At 36.7% G+C, this 22,096-nt stretch overlaps 2 protein-coding genes across 2 annotated transcripts in view; one reads left to right on the plus strand and one right to left on the minus strand.

Annotated features, from left to right (window-relative positions):
* TMEM211 (transmembrane protein 211) overlaps positions 1–12,755 on the plus strand; it is a 52,715-nt gene extending 39,960 nt beyond the window's left edge. The window contains exon 3 of the mRNA XM_009581469.1: positions 12,443–12,755. Within this exon, the coding sequence (XP_009579764.1) occupies positions 12,443–12,669 (227 nt within the window). The 3' untranslated portion in view covers positions 12,670–12,755. The remainder of the gene's footprint in view (positions 1–12,442) is intronic.
* A 4,042-nt stretch (positions 12,756–16,797) lies between these two features.
* Positions 16,798–21,801, minus strand: SPATA22 (spermatogenesis associated 22). Its single transcript, XM_009581468.1, is given in 8 exon segments — positions 16,798–16,989; positions 17,371–17,468; positions 18,355–18,484; positions 18,816–18,933; positions 18,935–19,114; positions 20,441–20,495; positions 21,217–21,345; positions 21,759–21,801. Coding segments are annotated over 8 exon segments (945 nt in total).
* Between the last annotated feature and the right edge of the window lie 295 nt (positions 21,802–22,096).

Genomic DNA, 22,096 nt, shown 5'->3' on the forward strand with positions numbered 1-22,096 from the left:
CAATTAGGTGGCTCGTCCCATCCAAGCAAGCGTCTCACCATTGTATGGTATTGGACACCTAATTAAACAGCAAATGAAAATGAATAGGTCCCCATTCCACTGGCATAACCACCTAATTCTGGTACTGCATAAGGCTTGCGCTGTTGCAAGATAAATTATTTGCTTTTGAGCTACAGGGCATATCTCCTTCCTGCCAAGCACTTGGCCACTTCTGAAGAGGGGCCATCGTGCCATAGAGGGCATGGACCGGTTCTCTTCTTTCCTTCCCTTCCTCCATCTTCAGGCTCTGGTTTCCATGGAAAGGACACCCAGGCCTGCAGGGTGGACAGGAGCATTTCAGCAGGCGCTGATCAGGACAGGCAATGTGGAGGCTGTCTTCTGTGTCCTGAACTGAGACAGATGGAGAGAGAGGGGGCAGAGGGCTGGCTGGTGGCAGAGCCTTTTGCTTTGCTCTATCTAAAACACACGAGCATCACCAGATTCCGCTGCCAACAGTTATCACTCACAGAGACAGAGCTGAGAGGCGGCTGCATGGGCAAGCAGCCATTAAATGCTGCTTGCATCTCCTCTGCAATCCCAGGTCTCGAGAGGCCCTGCTGCCCTGAGCTCTGCGTGGCAGAGCTTGGAGCCAAAATGAAAGGAGATGGGAAACTGCGGCTCCATTATTGCACAGAAGTTAGTCCGCTGCTAGCGGTAAGAGCCCTGGTCCTCCCGAGCTGACCTGAGACCTGTGCTCATCTGTGACTGCCTTTTGGTTTAGGAAACTGAACAGAACCAAACCCACTGACTGGGAGAAACAGCTTGTGGAAGTCTTTCCACTAATGCTTTTCTCACATGAAAGAGAATTTGGCTGTCTGATATTGTCTCCTGCTGGGCCTATATTGATTTCTTTTTTAAAGATGAAAATACATGACGCAGTGCTCTTGAAAAATTAGAAAAACAAATCAGCCTGGAGCTCCATATAATATGTAATTTTTAAAATGCTAGCTAAAGACTATGTGAAAGGGAAGAAAAATACGCATTTTTTATTACAAGATCTGAGCTTAGAAACTGGCTTCACTTCCCTGACCCCCTGGACTGGAGGGCACTGCTTTTCTGGCACTCTCACATGTTAACAAGGTCATCTGCACTCCCAGGAGAAACTCAGAATTCATAACTGGAGTTTCAGCAGATAAAAAAAAGGAGAGACTGATTTGCAGTTTCTTTACATCAAAATATATTCAGAAAAATTTCCAATGCACATATCCCTCGCTATGGTTGGGTCTTAAGTAGTTTGTTTATTAAGAAAGAACAATATTTATTTTATTTAAGCATTTCAGCTCTCCTTAAAAAAGAAAATCTAGAAAATAAATAAAGTTCAGTGTCAAAAGATCCATAGCAGCGCTATTCTTTGTATTAATAACACAAAGGGAATAATACAGATGTCCTTGAGAGTAACTGTTTCTTACAGAGATAAGATGGTGATTAATGAGAAATTTGTTCTTGCCAGAGGTGGCTATCAAGTATAAGTAAATAAATGGTATGGTTCCATTCTTGCAGTCTACCTACCATAAATATTATTACTCTGGTAATAGGAAGCTGTAATACTGCTGGCCATTCAAAGGTTAAGATTCTGAAAACACCCTTGCCCCTAAGGTTATTCTGTTGATGATGTCATTTACTATGATGCCACAGGAAAAACAAATGGCATGGCAACCAATTCAATTTAGTTTTAAAATAATTTCCAGAATGTAATGTTATTTTCTGATGGTGTCACTGCACCTTGTCAAAATTAGCCAAAGATCTTAACCTCAAGGAATGGAACAGCCTTTATGAAGCTGGATTTTAAACCTGATAAAGTGCTGGAACAAATAAATACGGGTTATGTCCCTTCTCATGCATTTTAAGACATCTCCCTATAGGCAGTGGTACATGTCCTGCAGCAGCTCGCCTCCTTCCTAAGCCCTCGGTGGGAAGCAGAACATTGCTAGGAGGCACCAACCTCCTGCAGTTCTTAGCACTTGCCTGAAGTTACTTGCACAAGATGCAGAGGATTTCCAATGCTACCTTAACTGGAGATAGAAAAAAACCCTCCCACACAAAGACATTCAATCGTCCCCATAGTTTATTTATGGATTTTGTATTTCACAGTCCAAATATATTAACGAAGTTATTCTGTCAAGAAATATAAATGATTATCATTTGTTAGCTGCACCACTTGAATAATTGTACCAAAGTGTAATAAAGTTATTGAAGGGATTTATTAACCTGATGAAGGAACTCATTAAATCCTTCAAATGCATTAATGAAGGAGGAAGTGTGGGCCTTTTGGTATAAATGGAGATGGGAAATTGTGCAGCTGGGCCAACCTGATAAAAATGATCAGCTATCCCAAATCACTTTTATTTAGCTAGTAATTTGGGGCATTTCTATTACTACTCTGGATTTCTACATTATTTTTATAACCTAAGTAGCTCTGCCTCAGAACTCAATTACTTCTTTTGTTTTACTATGGCCTGAAGTTACGTTTGTATGTTTAGAAGTTGGGAGCTGAAGCACACATCAGTCAATGATGAGTTTCTTGCCCCATGCAGCGGAGAAGGGATCTGAGCCAAAACCTGCCTTTTGAAGTGCACTAGAATGGCAAACTGTTGCAGTTGACAGGGGCCATTGCAAGCAATGACTTGCTCAGGTACCTATAAATGGTGTCCGCAGTGGGAGGTGAGGAGCACACCTGGTCCTTCCTGCTGGCTGGCTGACGGTGTGCTCAGTAATAAGATGCCAGACAGGTTTCGGCTCTTTTCTTCCAGCCTTAGACTAAATCAACCTCTTGTGTGAGTCGTGGCTGGTGGTTCTTGAAAGTAGACCTATCTGCTGCTAATTGAGTGTGTGGCTTGACTAGCATGACCAGTCTGGTACTGTTTTGACCACGTGCTTTAACAGGACAGTTCCTGAAAGTTGCTGTGTAAAACTTGGCTAAGGAACGTAGGGGTCTAACATGGCTGAAGTCAAAATGTTAGCTGTGCTGTACTAATTCATTTGCACAGCCGGGAATCAGTATAAGCAGCCTCTGCTCAGGAAAAAAAAAAGGTGGATGGTAGAAAGAGGGTGCACTGAGTGAGGGAGGACAGGTCAGAGCGCAGCAAGCTGGCAGACTTGTCTGAGGATTGGCCCTGGGATCACCTGCAGCATTACCAGGCAGCTTTCAGTGAATTAGCAGTTGCTAACCCACTTCCTATCTGCATAGCATCTGGTTTAAGCCAGAGCTGATTTCTTTTATAACATTTTTAAAGGTTAGGAAAACCACTGCATAAGTACAAGCTGCACTTTTCCAGTTTGCAGCATTAAAAAGCTTCCAAGTACTCAGGTAGTATTTACTGTTGGAGGTGCTGCTATAACCCACTTCAGTAGGACATCGTCTACCATATGGCTACAGCTGTGTGGCACCTGGGTCATAAAAAGAGGGGAGCTCGGGAACAGACAATTATTTTCCAACATTACTTGTGGTGTTGCTGATTTATGGTGGGCTGGAATCAGTAGCGTGAAATGAGGGTTGTTACAGAACTGTTTTTTATGATCAGGTGGCAGTATGTGTGCTTCTGCTGAGTGATGACATTCACAGGACTAGGACATCTGAGAAATAGAAAACTCTGGTTTCGACCCCCTGTCAAGGAGTTTTTGTTAGGAGATATGAAAACATGCAATTTGTGTCTTCCTGGTAGTTCCTGTGCCCTGGGAAAACTGAAGCTGGTCTTTGTAGCTTAAATCAATTAGGAGAAGGATGTAGGGTGCCTTTTTTGTTTTAGGCACATATTTTTCATTGTTGCATTCCAGATAAAATGCTGTTCTGTCAGGGATTCTAATCACCTTTCAGCCATTTATGTAAAATGCATGTCTCTGAAAGAGGTAATGAATGCGATATCCCTGAGGCTTGAAGACTGCCGGGATGTGAAGTGCAACTGTAACGAAGTGAGATGTAGGCATTATTCTCAGGCATCAGGCCTCCCGCCACCACTGATTCGGCTGCCACATCATGCATCTCTGCGATGTGGGAGACAAGGTACAGAATGTGCAAAGTCAAAATAAATTCACTGTACAACGCTTTACAATAAGGTCACCTCTGATGTAAGGCTAGTATTTAATGGCCACCAGCTTCATTGTAAATCTGTTTTCATGAGTGTCTGCTCCGCTTAAATTGTGAGTCTTGGGAGAGGTGAAAAGATTGATTTAAAACAGATCTGTGAGGTGGGGAAGAGAAGGGAGCAAATGTGTCATGTCAAATCATGACATTTCAGGTGATCTACACATCACTGCTCATCTTTTGGACCTCAGACCTTGCTCTAAATAGCTATTTAAGAACTTGGAATTGACAGCCAGAGCAGGAGCCAAGACCCGCTGTAGGCTGGGCAGCATCTCCCCTTCCCAGGTGAACTGGCTCCAAAGGAGAGACAATATGCTGCAAGGAAACGTGTCCGCTCCCTCACTACGTCCAGCTGCATATGGACCCAGGCTGATACTGTTCCTTGCTAGGGAATGCATAAGATGGGGAGTTGAAGCTGCACTTGTTCTTAGCCAAAAGATCACAACAAGAAGTATTAACTTAAATTTTCAGTCATCAATTTCATTCCCTGCCTGTGCTGGAGAACATACTGGTTAATATGGAGAGGTTAGTTAGGAAGAGAAGCAAAGCGTTTGCCACCTTTATTTCTATTTGTAGAAATGGAGTTGAGCAGTTAACCAATGTGCATTGCTTAGAAAATATGTACCGTATTATGTTTACCTAAAGTAGAATAACTGAAATACACTTCTTAACTGTTGAATAAAATGTAACACGAGATAAGGGAATACAGGTACATTACAGGCACAATGCATTCTGAACATGCTCCTCTCATCTAAAGAATCCAACACTTAAATATGTCAATATTATATTATTAGTCTGCTTCTGTGTTTGCTGTTCTGAAAGAGATGGAAGTGAGCATGACTTAAATAATTTCCAAAGAATTAAATAGAAAATCTACGTAATTATTGAAGCAATACAAAAAAGGAAAATCATAATGGCTTCCAAATTAGAGTGCATCTAACAGCCCCCATTTCTTAGCTCTCTGAGTCTTGTAAAATTTTGTGTTAGTCTGCTATTTTGAGAAACATTAGCTCTTGTCTCTCCCTTTTACAGTCTGCTAAAAAGGCTGTATATCTTCTAACCTTGCAGATGACAAAATGCACTCCTTCACCATAGTCCACACAGTGCTAGATCATTTCAGCCTTTTTGAGTAAATGACACGCAACTCTATAACTGCATGATTAGGCCCATAGATTACCAGATTACATCTATAAATCTTCACCGTAGCTACCACTCACTTGGCAGAAATAGTGAAGTTTCATCATTTGTTCTCATGTAGAAAACATGCTGTGAAATGCAACCTCAAAGGTCACTGGGATGGCATTTCCTTTTGTGGCCCTTAATAAACTTGCAGCTAATGCAGCAATTACTAAGCCCAATTACCTCTATGTTGGCTTCAGAGAATTTCTTTTCCAAAGTCTGGATAGTTAGATTCCACTCCCTTCAGTTAAAAAGTGAGGTAGATTTAGCTATTCGTACAATTGTTAGACACTTCTGAAACAGGCTATTTGTGCAATAAGGGCCTGTCTGAATGAGGAAGTTGTGCCAACAGAACTTGAATGGGTTATTTAAGTACTACTAAAAAGGTGTGTGCAAAAGAGGTGCATGGGCACTCTTATTTCAGTGCTAGTTTTATTTAAAATAACCTGTTCCTATTCCACCTCAGCTAAATCCAAATAAACTGAAATGGAAAACATTGTCCAGCTTTTTATATACATCTATTTCCCAGTAGTTTTGCATATATATACATATATAAAAATACAAGTTACTATATCTGATGCAGTTCCTTAGCTTGTGAGATGTAGTCACATACTTAACATTTATTTAAACACAGAGTTTGGAGATATTGTACAAACTAACACATTTCCTTTGTTAGCTAACAAAGGGGTTTGACAAACTACATAGCTTTCGTTATAACCACATTTATATTATAGCCGCTAAGTGCTAACTTGTGAGTTGCACCATTTAGAAAAGGAACTGGTATAATCTACTTATTTGGCAAGAGTCCAGCACTGATACATGCTCTTCAAATCACAACATGTTTGACTGAAATGAAGCCAATGGAATAATTCTTTACAAAGGAGAAGAGTTAAACTGTAATGTTAGAAGTGGCTGTATCGTTATTATGAGTTCCAGCTCTTTGTTCAGTTACAAAGGAAGACAGCTACATTTTGATACCAAGTATATGGGTGTTATTATCTCTTTTCCCCGCTCTCCATTTTGCTTTCCTTGGAGGGAATAATTGCTAGGGCTGCTTTCAGGAGTTTGAAATATAGGTACGTGACATGCACCTGCCAGGAGTTCAGCAGAGTAGAATGGCATTTAACAGTGGTCCCTATTTGTCTCACCCCTCAAAAGTTTTGCTTCCGTAAGGGTAGGATTTTGTCTGGTTTGTTTTATCTTTGACAGGTCAGTTTCCTGTTTATTTTATTTATACTTAATTGGCATTTAAAATGATGCCTGCTGATTTTAGATGTATTTCAGCTCTCGGCAAAATTACTCTAGGGAATTCCTCTTTTTGTGAAGTAGCCAAAAGGAAATTCCTAATTTGTGGATAGCCCAAAGTTCCATCTTGTTTCTGTTTGTACACTCAAGTGCAGCTATTACCATGGAGAACAACAAGTGTGACCTTGGATCTTATTTAGCATTGTCTTTAGGTTTCCAATTGCTGGAAGAGACATACAGGTATCCCCTTTCTGTACAAGGGAACTTTCACCACCTACGTCCAAAATATCTTAAATGTAGTGACCCTTGAGGCATACTACCAAAATATTTGCTTGGGAAGAGTGCTGGAAAGTATTGAGTGTAGGCTAGCCAGTGCGGTAGGACAAGAGATGATGTTTTTGAAGATGTCTGGCTGTGTCACTGGTTGAAAGGTTTTCTTATTGCCGCTCAGATGTTAGCTGTATTTCTGGCTTTGTGTTAGGGTGTCTGTGGCTTTGGATCAGCATCTGCTTTCTCATTTAAAATGATGTAAGTAAAATCACATAAACATAAAGAAAAGCTTAAGAGGAGCTAATAAAATTGTTAGATTAATAAAACGTATAAACCTGAGAGGAAGTGTGTTATTCAAAGTCAACTGACTGTGCATAAGAAGAACTACCAGCTTTAAGAAGGGAGGTAATGGATTATATGTGAGAGGAAACTTCTTGATGAGATGAGTGAAAACTGCTTTGGTAGATTAAGCTCTGTCAATCAAAATGTTCCAAGAAGAGATAAGACTGTGATAATCTGTAATAGGGTTGGAATAATACTCTTGCTGGCCTATGATTCAGCCCTAATTCTAATGATTGTCTGATATGTCCCACAATCTTACAATTAATCCGTCATTGTCACAAGTATCAGGAATATAACATACTCCTAAAATAAGCAAATTAAACTTCTAAGACAAACTAATCTTCTCACAGCAGGTAATTTCAGGAAGATAATTCATGCACACAGCATGTTTTACTACTGGTGATCAGTACTGCTACTACACATCATCTAAACATAGTAACAAATACAATAAAATAGCTTTTTCTGATCTCTGTAATATTTGCGGTCCATCTCTGGATTTCCATCCATTTCAACATTAGTACGGAAGGATACACATAAGCTTAGCCAAGTTTTCACGTTCCTGATTCACAATACAGAAAACTATTCAATTATTGTGTTTCATACATTGAAAACTCCATCAGTCTTGCCAAAAGAAGTGGAAATGGAAATAGCCATTTTTTGTGCATGGTATTTAAGAGAGTTGTACATTGGTGCCCTCTACACACGCTCTAGAGAACTGCATTACTTTGGTTTGTCTGGTTTAAAATAAACTTCAAAATGGTATGTGATAGATTTAAATAATTAAACAGTATTTCAGGAGCTTAATGAAACGAATGAACCATTGCAGTGACAGAGAGTTATAGTTTATTAGATTTTAAAATAGCAGAAAATGCTATTTTCCCTGAGTAGAAGTGTCATTGATTCAGTATTATCACCAACAATTTACAACTTTTTCTACAAAATGCCCTGTTTTCCCTAAAAAGAAGTGTCCTCCTTTCTAATAATATCTTATACCTGTTAATTAAAGTTATTTTATTTAGAAATCCACAAATTCAGGAATCTACTTTTTTAATAAAAATAGGTAAACCATATTTTTTAAGCTTTAGACCTGCACAGGGAGCACGAGCACAGTGCAGAGGTCCTGCCTTGGATAGCAAACCCTTCAGAGGAGAAACTGCCATTTGCTGTCTGGCTGTAGGACACCAGTGAAGTAAAGAGGATGCGAGAGGATGAGGGTGAGACTGTAACCGTTTGGGAGGGCAGAAGATTAGAAAGTAGAAATAAGAAGTGACTTACAGTTTAACCAATGTGCATGGACTTGACTTTAAACCACCTTGCAGTCAGCAGTGGCTGTGACTTCTGGTGAGAACTCAGGGGATGAGGACCTAGCAATAACAAACACAGTGTGTCAGATATTAAAACAAAAAAATGCATGTTTTTAACAAGACCCAATGGCCAACAGGAGATGAATCAAATGATCAGTCAAACCATGTTAAAAAAAGAACTCCAACTATCCATTTTACCAGCAAGTCCCTTCTATGCTCCATATGCTTCATGCTATAGAACAGACCCAAATACATTGTCTAGCCTTCTCATCATCTTGTATGACAGCAGGATTACACTACACATAATGGTAAGAGGCACTCACTACTGTATTCTGACACCTTTTAAAGTGATGTTTGTTGCTGGAAAACTGTGCAGAGGCGTAAGTGTTATATGAGGAGCCTAAATGGAGCCCCACTGTTTCTTTGTGTGCTCTCCCAGCTAACTGCACTGCTGATAGACAGCACTATTAAGCAGTCATTAGCACCATGTCTGAAAGCTTGGCTTCTGCTGATAATAACAGGCTATTCAATATTTTGAGCCTTTGTAAGAAAGAGGGCACCTAAATGAGAATAATGAGGTCATTCTATGACATGCCTGAGGATATGAAACCATGGGTAACTTTTTAGCCCCTTTTATATGTGAACACATTACATTCAACTGTGACAGATTATTTCTAGCCTTCAAAAAAAAAAAGCTTCTTCCATTAAATCACACCATACAACATCAGCACCAAGTGGTAATCAAAACACTGCTGTCACTGTAAAGCACAACCTTCAAAATAATTCTGTGTAACCCAATCAAAAAGAATATATGTGGACAGATACATGAAGTAGAGCAAGGGGTTGAGATAGTGTCAGAAAAACAGCAATTTTTAACAGTTAGCAAAGTTTAAAAGGATTTTCTGATAAAAAGATTGCTTCCAATTCTGCATAATGTTTTCTTTTGCCAAATGAGCGGACTATTTTGGCTTTGAAAATGTGAACAAACTAAAATTTTAATTTTAGACCTGCTTCTTGCTTAGAGCAGTTGCTCTTTTTCTTAAAACTAGCTCATTTTCCTTTGCAAATGAGCCCAACATTTTACAGAAGGTTTTGCACCATGGGGCTATTTCAAGATTCTTCATGCAGTCGAGCAGCCTGGGTTTTGAGTGGGGTTATGCTGTGTATCCACTTCGTATCACAGTCTCTTAGGTAGCACGTTGTTCCACTTCCTAGCTGTATTAGCCCACGAGCAAATGCTACAACCTACATAGGTCTATGGATTAACATGGTTTAGTTTGTTGCTCAGCTTAGCGGTTTAACGCTCTCAAACTTTACAATCGCAGTAGGAAAAGTCTCCCTTTTTTCTGGTTGTTCTCCAAGGTTGCTTCCTATGTTTCTGCCTACAGAAGTGGTGCTCGAGGAATTTTCCTGGGTGTTCAAGAGTGTCATGCAACTTTCAGGCTGTGCTACTGAACAAAAGAAGCATGCTGGCTCTTAACTCTTTTTCTTCTTTTGGGAAAGCTTGGTGACCTTTGCTAGACAAGTTGTTTGTGTGTGTGTGCCTAGTTTAGCTTCATTCTTATTGTATTTTCATTTTGTATTGTTTTTAGTGGTGTCATATGTGTGTAGTTAAGGGAGATCTGCATAATACAACTTACTTCTTTATATTTAGCTTCAGCTTCTGTATGTTTGTTTAATGGTAGAGCCTAAATGCACAAGCACAGCTGCTAAGAATTCAGTGCTGAGCTTTGTGAGCTCCCTCCTGCCCTGGGCACCCACAGCAGGTGCAGCTGGTTGAATATCAGGGAGTGTGAGATGTGCTCAAGACGTTGCCTGCACTGGGGAGGACCTTTCCCTTAACTGGCTCCTGCAGCATCACCTTCACGCACCTTGAGCCTGGAAAGAGCGGAAGGCTACAGTGTCCTTTCCTTGGGAACCACTGAAAACTTATCCTTCATAAAGGCTTAAAGGAAAAGAGAGTGGTTGTGGGAGCAAGGGCAGGTAAAAGCACCTTGCTTTCAGAGAGCTCCACTTACTGGCAGGTAGTTTCTCTTTGTACCATACATGAGTTACCCTCGAGGGAAACAGACTTGAAAGTTTGCTTCTGTTCCAGTTTCTTTCCTTTTAATTTCCATTTTCTTGGTCTTACTGTTTTTTTACAAGGGATTAACTCAGCGGTTCCATTTAGACTAGAAAGAAAGGTTTAATTCAAATTATTGAGGGACTATACAGGCTGAGTGTATTAAACTTTTTTACTTCATCTAGACCTCAAGCTTATTAAAGTTTTGGGTTTTTTTAAATTAAAAAAGATAATGAGTGATTGCCCTTTTTCAGTGGATACTTTTAAGATTAAGCCTCTCCAATATTATAATTGGAGTAATACGCACATGCCCTACCTGAAAGGCAATTACAAATACAGAGAATAGCATGTAGTGTTTGTTTTATAATCTTAATGTTTCATTAGATGTTTGCTGGTTATGAATTATCTATCAGCTCAAACATAACAGTAAATTCTGATTACCACTATTCTTAAATCACTAACAATCCACCCTGAATTTGAACAAAACACTATCCTGGCAGAATGGGAAGGTAGGAAAAGGGACTGCTTCGTGGTATCTTTTTGGTACATAAAATAAAGCCTTTAAAAATAGACTATAGATTTTAAATCCAGTGGTTATTCATTAGCAGAAAGGCTAGAAAAGAAGAAATGGTTTCTCAGCATTCTCTCAAACAAGGGGTATACACAATGGCTGGGATGGCACAGCCCTTCGCATCAGCCTAGCTCAGCCCCTCTTGACTTCCACGGTGGGCAGAAACAGGCTCTGAGAACTGTACCTAGAGTATTTTAATGCATCTTTACCATAGTCATGACTTATACCTTGGGCAGTCTTATTTTCAAAGCTGGAAAAGTAGTTCTGCTGTTCATTAAACTAATTGCATAAGCCATGATATTTAAATATAATGTGTATTCATTAAAGACTGTAAAATCTGTGAAGTTCTATTAAAAGCTAACAGATAACACAGTGTAATTACAGGAGGCAAGTCTGGCTTTCCAACATCAAGAGGTGGCTTAAACTTTGTTTGTATTTGAGACATATTTCTTCATTATACACTGGATTAATCTGCTAGTCTATTTGGCTAGAAGGAGTAAAAGACGACTCACTGGGAGAGATTTCCTGCTACTTTAACTCTGTGCCTTTACATACTGAACCTTTAGATTTCTACAACATGTCCTGTTGTATTTATCGTGTGGTTTTAGAGCCCAAGCTGTCAAAACTAGGTAATACAGGAACTTTAGGTCTTAATATTTTTAGGTCTCAACCTTAGGTCAAAAATTTTTCTAATCCGTAAGTTTACAGAGAGAATTCAAAAAAACATACTGAAAGACTCCAATGCTAAAAGCTAAATAAAAAGAAGACAGATTGTATTGTTTTTCATCTCACAATCTTTGGGTCAAATGCAGAATTTTTTAAACAATTTGAGTTTGTAATAATGAGAATAATGAGAAAGTGCTTACATTATTAGAACCCAATCAGCAGAATCTGAAAAACTACATTTAAACTCTTTCATTGAAAGTTTTTTTTTGGCAGAACAAAGTAATTGTTTGTCTCAAGTACAAAAATGCTATTGAGAAGAAAATCAAGCTGGTTTGGAATCTGCAAACGTAGGAATTCTTCTCTGGATTCCATTGTATCTGAATCATCTGACTTTTTAAATGGCTACATAATTTGGATTACAACCCTTCTGAAGTTATGTAATGGGCAAGAGTTCTCATGAAAAAAATCCCAATGCCAACTTGCTACCATGTTATGACACTGCTGTCCATAAGAGGTAATTATGAAAAGTAAGATAATCTGCCAATCATAAGGGATTTTTGTTAAGCTATGACTTTTCCCATTGATTTTAATATAACATATATTTGCCTTCCTAAAAGAAGGATTTTTTTTCAAAGGAATTAAGTGTTCGATAATAATTGATGTATTTTTTTTCTCCTCTCTAGTGTTCATAATGGCTTCTGGGCTTTTGGTTTACCCTTTTGGTTTCAACTCTGCTACTGTGAAGAGATTCTGTGAGAACTCAGACATCTACTATGCAGGAGACTGCCAGATTGGATGGGGGTATATGCTGGCAATTGTTGGGGTCATGTTGTCTGTCTTTTTACCATTCTTTGCAAAATATGCACCAAAAGAGCACATATCTCCAACTCCAATACCTACTATTTTATAGTATTTTATTACTGTTTAAGAACAGAACATTCCTGTCTACAGGCAATGGGCAGAAATTATTATAGCACTTCCATTTAGCTGTATTGCTAAGGAGAGAAAAAAGGAGATGGGGAAGAGAAGGTCAGATTCACAAAGACCGAAAGTGCATTGATAGTCTTCCATAAGTATGAGCAGCGAACACTCTGGAATTGAAATAGGATTAATCAGCAGCCTTTATACTGCTCTAAACATATAGTGGCATAATGCCTTAGACAAAAAAAATCTGTTTATCCTCAAAGCATCTGTCTACCTCCCAGTTTCTTTTGTGTCTCAAATTCATAAGTCTTTTAAAAGCTTCAATTCACTTTTTATATATTATTAGATGTCGAAACTTTTATGAACCCAATAATTTTAAAATCAATAATGATATTTTGTTACAATTATTTTGATTAGTGAAAAAGCGCCTACTAGTAGCCGTGGCCTAAAATTAAGCTTGATATCTAAAAAGAATTGTATACAAGAAAAAAGTTTCTTTTTAATCTATATGTATTCGTAGTACCTGCATATTGTAAGTTGTCGGCACACTTTTTAATACTGATCTAATCTTCAAGATTTACAGTCATCTTCATGAAGACTTGCATAAAATTTAGATGACTCTTTTCAGAGAGAGAGAGAGAGAGATCCAACTAATTCCAAAGGCTTCATGATGATTTAATAGTTTAACAACAGGAAAAAAATGCTAAGAATTTGTTTTCGGTATTTCTTAAATTATCATTTTAGGTGGATTTTTACAAAATTATTTGAACTATTACAACTTTAGATTTTGGGCTTTTTTGTTGTTTTTTTAAGGCCGAAAAGAAAAATCTCTGTTTACAAAAATGTATGTGCCCAATGGCCCTTGTATGTAGTGATAATACAAGCCAGAACGAACCAGATTCTAGTATTTCCATTCCTATTAAGAGCCCATTATTGTAAAAAAAAAAAAAAAAAAAAAAAGGGAAGTGAAATGCTTCTGGACACGACTAATAAGAATAATCTGATGCCGTGTCAGAACTAGCAAATGGCCATATTTCATGGGTTTGTACGTGAAATTTGTGAAGTCCGATTTCCACAATAGCACTGAATTCATTACTATCAAGCATTGAAATAAGTGCACTTGATTGCCTTAAGCAAAAGAAACATTGGGTTCTAATCTCACCCCACTGTTATTTTTTCATTTAAAATTAAAATTGAATTTCTAATTCTATTCTCATCTTTTATTTTCTATTATTTATTAAAAAAGAAAATCACATAGATTATATTTAATTCAGAGCTGTACTTCTTAGCTTTGTATTTTGGCACAAACCAAGTGATCAAATTTATTATTCTTCACTTAGCTGAGTCAAACTGATTCCTGAATTTCTTTTTTTTTTTTTTTTTTATTAATGGAAAGTGTACATGAAAGGACAAGACAGAGACATGTTGAGGATGTATAAGAAAATGCAAACAGATAGAACAATCACTGTGTTATTTTAATAAATGTCAAAGACTTCTGCAGTCTTGTTTACATTCCTCACCCTTCTAAACTTCAATGGAACATTGCATTGTTTTCCAAAATAATTGTCTGTTGTTACATTTTCATGCATTCTAAAAGCAAAATTCTGCACATAAACTTAGCAAGTTCCATTACTAATCTTTGAAAATACAGATTTCAATGTAGAATTAAGTACACTGAGAGAGTGAGCCCGTGCTACGCGTTTTTGCTCACAGTGACTAAAGAATTAAATCTTCCAAATATTTAACAAAATAGGTTGAAGGAATGCCTCTAAAGTAAGAAGAATACATTTCAGTCACTTCTGTATAGTAATGTCTTACACTTTTTTTAATGAATGGCTGAAGTTGATAATTTTCATATAAGAGTCAGAAAAGTGAGGAATAACAAACAACATGTAAAAAGAAAATCATCACCGCTAAGTAGAGAGACAGAGATGCAGGCTTTTCTTTCCTAACCAACCTGTGCCTTTACACTAGAACCATTATACAAGACAGGATCAATATGGTTAAATAAAAAACCAAAACAAGCAACAACTGAAAAATGTTGAGTAACGTGTATAAACTGTATTACGTAGGGTTTTTTTCTGTTTTGTGTAATGTTTACGACTGTTCACTTAATGTTTCACTAGAAAAAGTGATTTGTTAGTGTAAAGTAGAAAACTTTTTTTGCGAAGATCTAAACACTTACTGAAAGTAAAATTATTTTAGATTTTTATTAACAGCCATAACATACCTAGTAGACACAAATGACCTATTCCTGTCATTACTTATTAACGTAACTTTCACATGTGCAGAACTGGAACCATCAATCATTCAACTCAAATCAGCAGGACTACAACATTTGTGTGATGTTGATTACACGCACAGATGCTTGCAGGTCTGGTCCTGTAGTTCAAGCTTCCTTTGTAGTTTTAACTTACTATTACAATGGAGTCTTACAATTTACAACACCACTGTACCAAATCCTTTACTTATTAAAACTCAGCTTCTGTTGTGAATATCGTCAAGCTCTACATCCTGTAATATTCTGCACCTTTTATGAGTTAAGCTAATGCTTCCATTTGGAACTTTCTTTAATATTTTATAATATATAAAGAAAATCAAATATATGTATATGACCTCTACAACTGGATAGACAAAACTCTCCTTGAAACACCCACGCTCAGAACCAGCTTAGCACAGAAGGTAGAGATGATAATGCAAGTGATTCTTTCAACAGTTAGTAAAGCATATACTTTAGATTCTCAACTGGAACATTAAGGGGGGGGGTGTCGCTAACAATACATTTGCTAACACTGACAGATCACTTTTTTAAATAAAGACTGTCTGCGCGTTAAACTGTGTAAAAGCGTTTTCCTGTTACAAGTCAAACAATTTACTGGACCAGGTTCAAGTTTTATTCTAAATATATAATTTTTTAAGTGTAACTAAAAGCTGTATTTTCCATTAATGTGTTTCTGCATTGACTAGCTGGCTCCTTTTTAGAATATTAACTGTTTTCTGTATTTGACTTGTTGGATACAATATTTCAATTATTTTAAATGTGAAATTTCCAATTGCCAACACTGTATAATAAAATTTAAAAAAAAAAAAAAACAACAACACACTGTTCACTATTTTCTTGATAACGCTTTTGTTTTACAATTCCCAACAGATCTGGTACAAAACTTTTGAAGTAGGGGAACTAGCTAAGAGGAAAAGGAAATAAAACCAAGGAATAATCTATGAAAGTTAATGTTTGAAGGCAAAGACACATAAATATGTACATGGTCCATCCCTCATGAAAGATGTTTCTATGGCAAAGGCCAGGAAGTTCTGTGTTCAAATAATTATTTCCCTCCAACTTCCTCTGTGTACTTCACCAATCTTCCTACAGCTTCAGGGTCTGTTGCTATTTTATACAGGTGTTATACTGATTATTTATTTTTTTAAAAAACATGAATCAGATAACATATCAATGGGAACCATACAAATACCCAATATATACAGCTGCATCCTGTGAAATCTTTCTGTAGTATCTATTATGTTCATTTCTAGAAAAGCTTTTACATGTGTTCTTGTAACCCAGCAAAGGAAAGGCAACCTGTTAGTTGGAATTGAAGTGGAATAAAGACTACCTCCTTATTTTCTACCAAAGAGCAGTTTTAATACAATATGCAGAGCCAAAGAGAACTTCGTTGACCTTTGTTCACTATTAAACTTTGACCAAATACTCCTCAAAAGAAGTATAGTCAACATTTTGAAATAGGTATTGAAGGAATTTCTAGAAATTGAAGATAATGAAAAGCAATGGCAATCTGAATTAGTATTGATGATCTTTTTCTAAGACACTTGCACTACTGCATACTTAAACATTTTAATTCAGAATTTCTCCAGTAAAATCTAATCTACTATGTAACAAAATCCTGTTATTGCATATTTAACTGGCAAAGATAAGCTACGAAAAGTAATAGTGGAAACAAAACATTGTTACTAACATTTGTTGGATAACATAGCATACTGATATTTTCAATTAATTAATCAGATCTTCAGTCTTAGTTTTGGTAAATGCTTTAGGATGTCCAGCTTGTATGCGTAATGATTAGTGAAAATCGGTTTTGGACAACCATTTTGACTTTTAAATTTCATTCATTGTTTTTACATATGCTGTCATCTCAACATCTGCAATTTTAACAAATTCTTGGAAAGCGTTTTGTTCTGGAGTAGTTGCTGGTCTTACAGAGAAGCACTTGAAAATGTTCCTTTTTGCGTCATAGTTTCCCATGCACCTGTGCACTCGACCTCTAATTAGTCTTGGAAGCTCCCGGTCCTTCATCAAAAGCATAATAAATAAATAAAAAATTATACACCTTTCTAACATAAAAGCTTTCAAAATGCCCAGTTGTTAGATATTAGTGGATTTCTGAAGACCACCTCAAACACAGAAGGAATTTATATCAGCTTTTTTGCTATTATCAACTGCTTAGAAGCTGACCTGAAAGTCCCACCTTTTTTGCTGAAACAGAAGTCTGAGGATGCCTAAATAGCGACTGGATTATTGCTCTAGACCAGTTTGGGAACAATATGGTATAAGCATCCAGCTTTCCTTTTACGGTAATTTTCTGTTTTATCAGAACAACATATTATTAGCTTCATAAAAGGGATTATAGCTAGTGGTGTCTGTGTTATGCATGGACACAGGAATACTTACAATTTCGTAAAATACGCAAGGCAGACTCTCCTTTCCATCTCTCAGAAGAAAATTCTTTGCCCCATATGCTCCAGGTGTGACTGCAGAATCAAGTGTGCCTATACCATTTAGCAAAAATAAATTGTGATGTAAACATCAGAGCAGTACTAAGTATGATATCCAAACATACCATGACAACATTTCCTACACAAAAGCACTAAGATATATCGAATCAGCATCAGCTTTCTGTAAGAACTTGTGCTGGAAGTTCCAACACAATTATGGGCTTTACATAGTCTTTGAATAGTACAATTGTATATGATGTCTCTAAACTGAGTGACCAAATGTGGTTTTCATAACCATCACTGTAAACAGGTTATGCCCTTGTTAAGCAGAGCACAACACAATTCTCTAAGTTTTACTGATCTTCATATGCAAATCAACTTTAAATATTTGCAACCTTTTCAAAATAATAGTTTTCTGAGATGCCATTACATTGTATATTCTTATTCACCCTGATTTAAAGTTTAGTCATTTCAGTCTTTTGTCACGTTCACTTCTCAGTTAATGTCAATTAAAACACAAAGTGAAACACACTGAAAGTCATCTATGTTTAGAAGTACTCCAGACTTGAATTTATTCCTAGATTAATTGTATTAAAAATGACTGTAAAACTGTACCTCTCTACAGAAGGCTCCTATTAAATAGGAAAATGTATTGTAACACATTCTAAAAACAAGGAAAGAAAAGAAACAGGATAGAAAGAGCTTAAATGTTGGAGGATGACTGTATTATTAATTCTGTACCTATTTTAGTCACCTGTGATAGCTGAATGGATCGCCCAGTAGGATAATTAGATGGTGCTCATGCCAGCATTTTGTTGTTTTAAGTATTTCAGCTATTGTTACAGTCAATAACTGTTTCAGCTGTTTACAGTTAATAACATTTTCTCTTGGCTGTTGTCCTACCATTATTATCAGTTATAGCACAATCTACCATGCTTACCTAAAACTTCAAATAATAGGGCAGTTTTATAAGCATATTGACTCCAGTGCCTCATACTTTCAATGACAGCAGATATGATTCGCAAAGAATTCTTTTTTTCTTTAATTTTGAATTGAGATGATGAAACTTCCTTTCAGAGGAAGATGAAAACTCAAGTTAGAGATACACACTCACACAATTTTAAAAGGCACATAGACATTTATGTATTATGTTAAATATCCAATATTTACATTAAAATTAGAGTATTTGTTCAGACTATACAAACAACTCGCTGCCAATTTATATGATCATGCTGAGGACTGTAGGTTATTGTAGTATGAAAATCTCATTTCTAAATTTTCAGAAACTTAAGGGTTTACTAAGGCAGCTAAGACTGATGAAAGCTTCATCTTTCCACAATTTTCTTTTTCTTTACTGTTTTCTTCCTTGTATCTTCCTATTAACTCTCTCCATAAGTTTACCTGACTTTTGTCTTCTGGAACACAATCATATTGTTTTTCATTCATTTTATTTTGCTGAATATTGTGGTTAAACCTGTATGCCAGACTATGATCCTGCAGACTTTTTGAAAGAGTAAAAAAAAATAGATGTATATGTTTGGCTGGTTTCTGTTTTTTTGATATGCTGAGATGAATTACGGATATCAGGGGGTTTTTGCTGCTGGACGGTTTTCAAACTATTTGAAAGGCTCTCAAACTTCCGAATAATTCCACTATCAGATCTTGACTCTGTTGTGTTACTTAAAGGAGTATACTCATTTCTGTTCCAAACATTAGTACTGGGAATCTTCTCTTCCATCCTGCAGTACAACACAAGACATAGTTCAGTATTACAATATCTATTCTGAATACTCAGATATGTAATTAAAGTATATAAAAACAATTTATGTGTTGTTGTTCTAGCTTTAAAAACATCTGTTAAATATTCAGATTCAAAGCACTTGAGTATACACTTAAATTCATCCAGATACAGGGCAGTGATCACACCTGTGCTTAAATCCAGCTGAATTCAATAGGCCTTAAAAGCTTGCTTAATTGTTGTCCTGCCCTGTTTAAGGGATCCTTCATGACCTAAGATTCACATCTTTTCCATAACTCTAAAATAAAATAAGCAAAGTTTCTTCTGACAGTGATATTTCCAAATTCTTCTACCACCATCACAGAAGAGATCATTTTACAACAACCTCTGGTGCTGACCCTATTATTTCTAACGCCCTTCATTTTATAAAGGTGGCTCAGCAATTCCTTCCACCTCCATCCCATTTTGCCTTTGAAGGCACTTGTCTGAAACATTCACTCTCTTTTTGCCATTGGAAAGGAATAGGAGGAAGGAAAGAGAGAAAAAGGACAACATTGCTGGAAGTTTTCCTGCCAGCTCTAGGCATTTGAATCTGTAAGCTTTTCCTTGGTTTATAAAAGCACAGAGTTCACAATTATATTCAGTTTTGATTAAATGTTTCAATATACAATTGCCCTAATGTACACTGACAGAAACTTATTTGAGTTAATTGATAAATTTGGTTTGAAAGTGGGCAAAACTTCAAGTAAAGGGTAATCTCAAAAAATTACATCTAAGACCAGCAAAATTCAATCAACTTTTATGGTAAGACTGAATTTTAGGCCTGATAATAAGGCTAGATATTAGGTCTAATTAATAGGCCTCATTAGGCACACTGGAAAGATACTTCATTTCAGTGGGTTTTGGCTCATAAGCACAATGGAATTATGATCAGCGATGATCTGAGGATTAAAAGGTTCTCTCTGAATGCTACAAGAATACGGAAAATTTAAGATATATTTTCACATGAGAACAAATTTGGTAAGGAAGGACAATAAAAATTAAAGACTTCACCAACCTGCAGGCATACAAGTTTTTTCCAGCATTTGCTAAATTAGACTTCGATGCATTTGGTGGTTTCGTAAGGGAAGGAGCCATCTGATGTTCTGTTCGGCTTTCAAAGATAAGTTTAAAGTATCAGTGACATAGTAGCAGGTTTGTTGTAAGACAGACACATGGATCGTAGTTTGTGAAACAATTAGTACCCAAATAAAAATCAATAAGCAACAAATAATCTGTGTTTACATACCTATTGTCTGCTGCTTTCTGTAGTTCAGCTACTTCTGGGTTTGCAGTTCCCCAGCCTAATTCTCAAAAGACAAAGGATTAAATATGGATACAAACTGAAAAGATTGAAAGGCAATAGGTCTGCTTAGGGCTCCTACTCTTTATCTGCTTCATGTTCCACAAATAGTCTCACACAGGAAGGAGAAGGAAAAAAAGGGAATGTGGTCCTTTGATATCCGTAATTATAAAGCAACTTCTAACAAGTAGTTTGCTTCTCTAGACAATGGTTAAGTTACAAACATTAGACTTATTAGCACAGAGACTTTTACTTTAATATAAGTAAACTTTTTCACTTTATTATAAGTAAAAGATAAAGAAAGTACTAAAGGCAGAACGCTGAAAAAAAAAGCAGAATTTGAAGAACAGAAGTTCTCTTCTGAATTACAAAAAAGACATCTTGTGTTTCTTCTTGTAACACAGGACTTGAATGTTGATTGAAATCAACTGAAAACAAAAGCTCAGAGTTTCAAGAGAGTCTATTTAAATGCCAGTGCTACTTCATTCTCTAACACACAAAGAGTCAAACTCCCTCTAGGCACAAAGTATAAAAAGCTCAATTGTATAGAGGAGAAAGAAATTTCCTGGAGGACATTTTTTACATACTGAACTTTTCAGAAATAAACATAAAGGACTTACGTTCCTGATAAAGACAATGTCTAATTTAATAAAATACAATCATAAAGTTAAGGTTTATTTGGATTTATAGCCATTAAAAAAAAAAATATATATCTTATTTACCAAATGATGTGGGAGAAAAGTCGTAAGTAAGAGTCCCAGAACTGGTACCTGGCTCATTTTTAAGTGGATTTGAAGTAAGGGGCTGTCTATTTCTTTTTTTCTGATTGAACAGAGGTACAGGCAGACAACCTAAAATTAAAATTCAAATAATAATACTACACCAATAGCAAAAGGATACACAATCTACACTTAAAATATGTAAATAAAATTACTTAATTATTTTATATCACCAGTAGGAATTACATTTCATAAACACATAACAGACCAGCTATTGCCTCACAGAATTTATATTCCCAGCCCTCCATCCTGCACATAATTCCGTGAATGGAACATTCCCCTTAGCGACCAGTCCCCTGACTCCATTCAAAATCTTGCCCTGTGCTGCAATAAAACAGATAATCCATGCAAGGCCACTCAGGAAATGGGGGATCTAGGACTGAATACTATATATCCTGTATGAATACTGCATGTGTGTGTGTGTATATTTATATATATAAGCATAATGAGGTATGAATGGTAAAGCACAAAAGAATGGATGGTACCTGCTGTGCTGCGAGTTGAAGCGTCAGCTAGACTCCTTTTCATTTCTGTGCTGTATCTTAATAAGCAACAATGTATTGATTACTCCAAATTTGCTGTATGGAGGTTAGATAAACAAAGTAAACTAATTCATGTTTTAAACACATCCAAATTTTATGTGATTTTATGGCAGTTTCTCTTAACTCTCTGTACACCCAGTGACATGTATCACTTCAGACACAAGCCTAAAATGTGCGAGCAGTTGTACTGAATTTACGGGTACACAAGTAACATGCAACTGCTCTTTGCAGATCAAGGGCCCAAACGATTACATTTTTGAAGTAAAAGTTGTATTCTCTAC

This window comes from Fulmarus glacialis, unplaced genomic scaffold, assembly GCF_000690835.1.
Source record: "Fulmarus glacialis isolate BGI_N327 unplaced genomic scaffold, ASM69083v1 scaffold8007, whole genome shotgun sequence".
In the NCBI taxonomy this organism is placed as follows: domain Eukaryota; kingdom Metazoa; phylum Chordata; class Aves; order Procellariiformes; family Procellariidae; genus Fulmarus; species Fulmarus glacialis.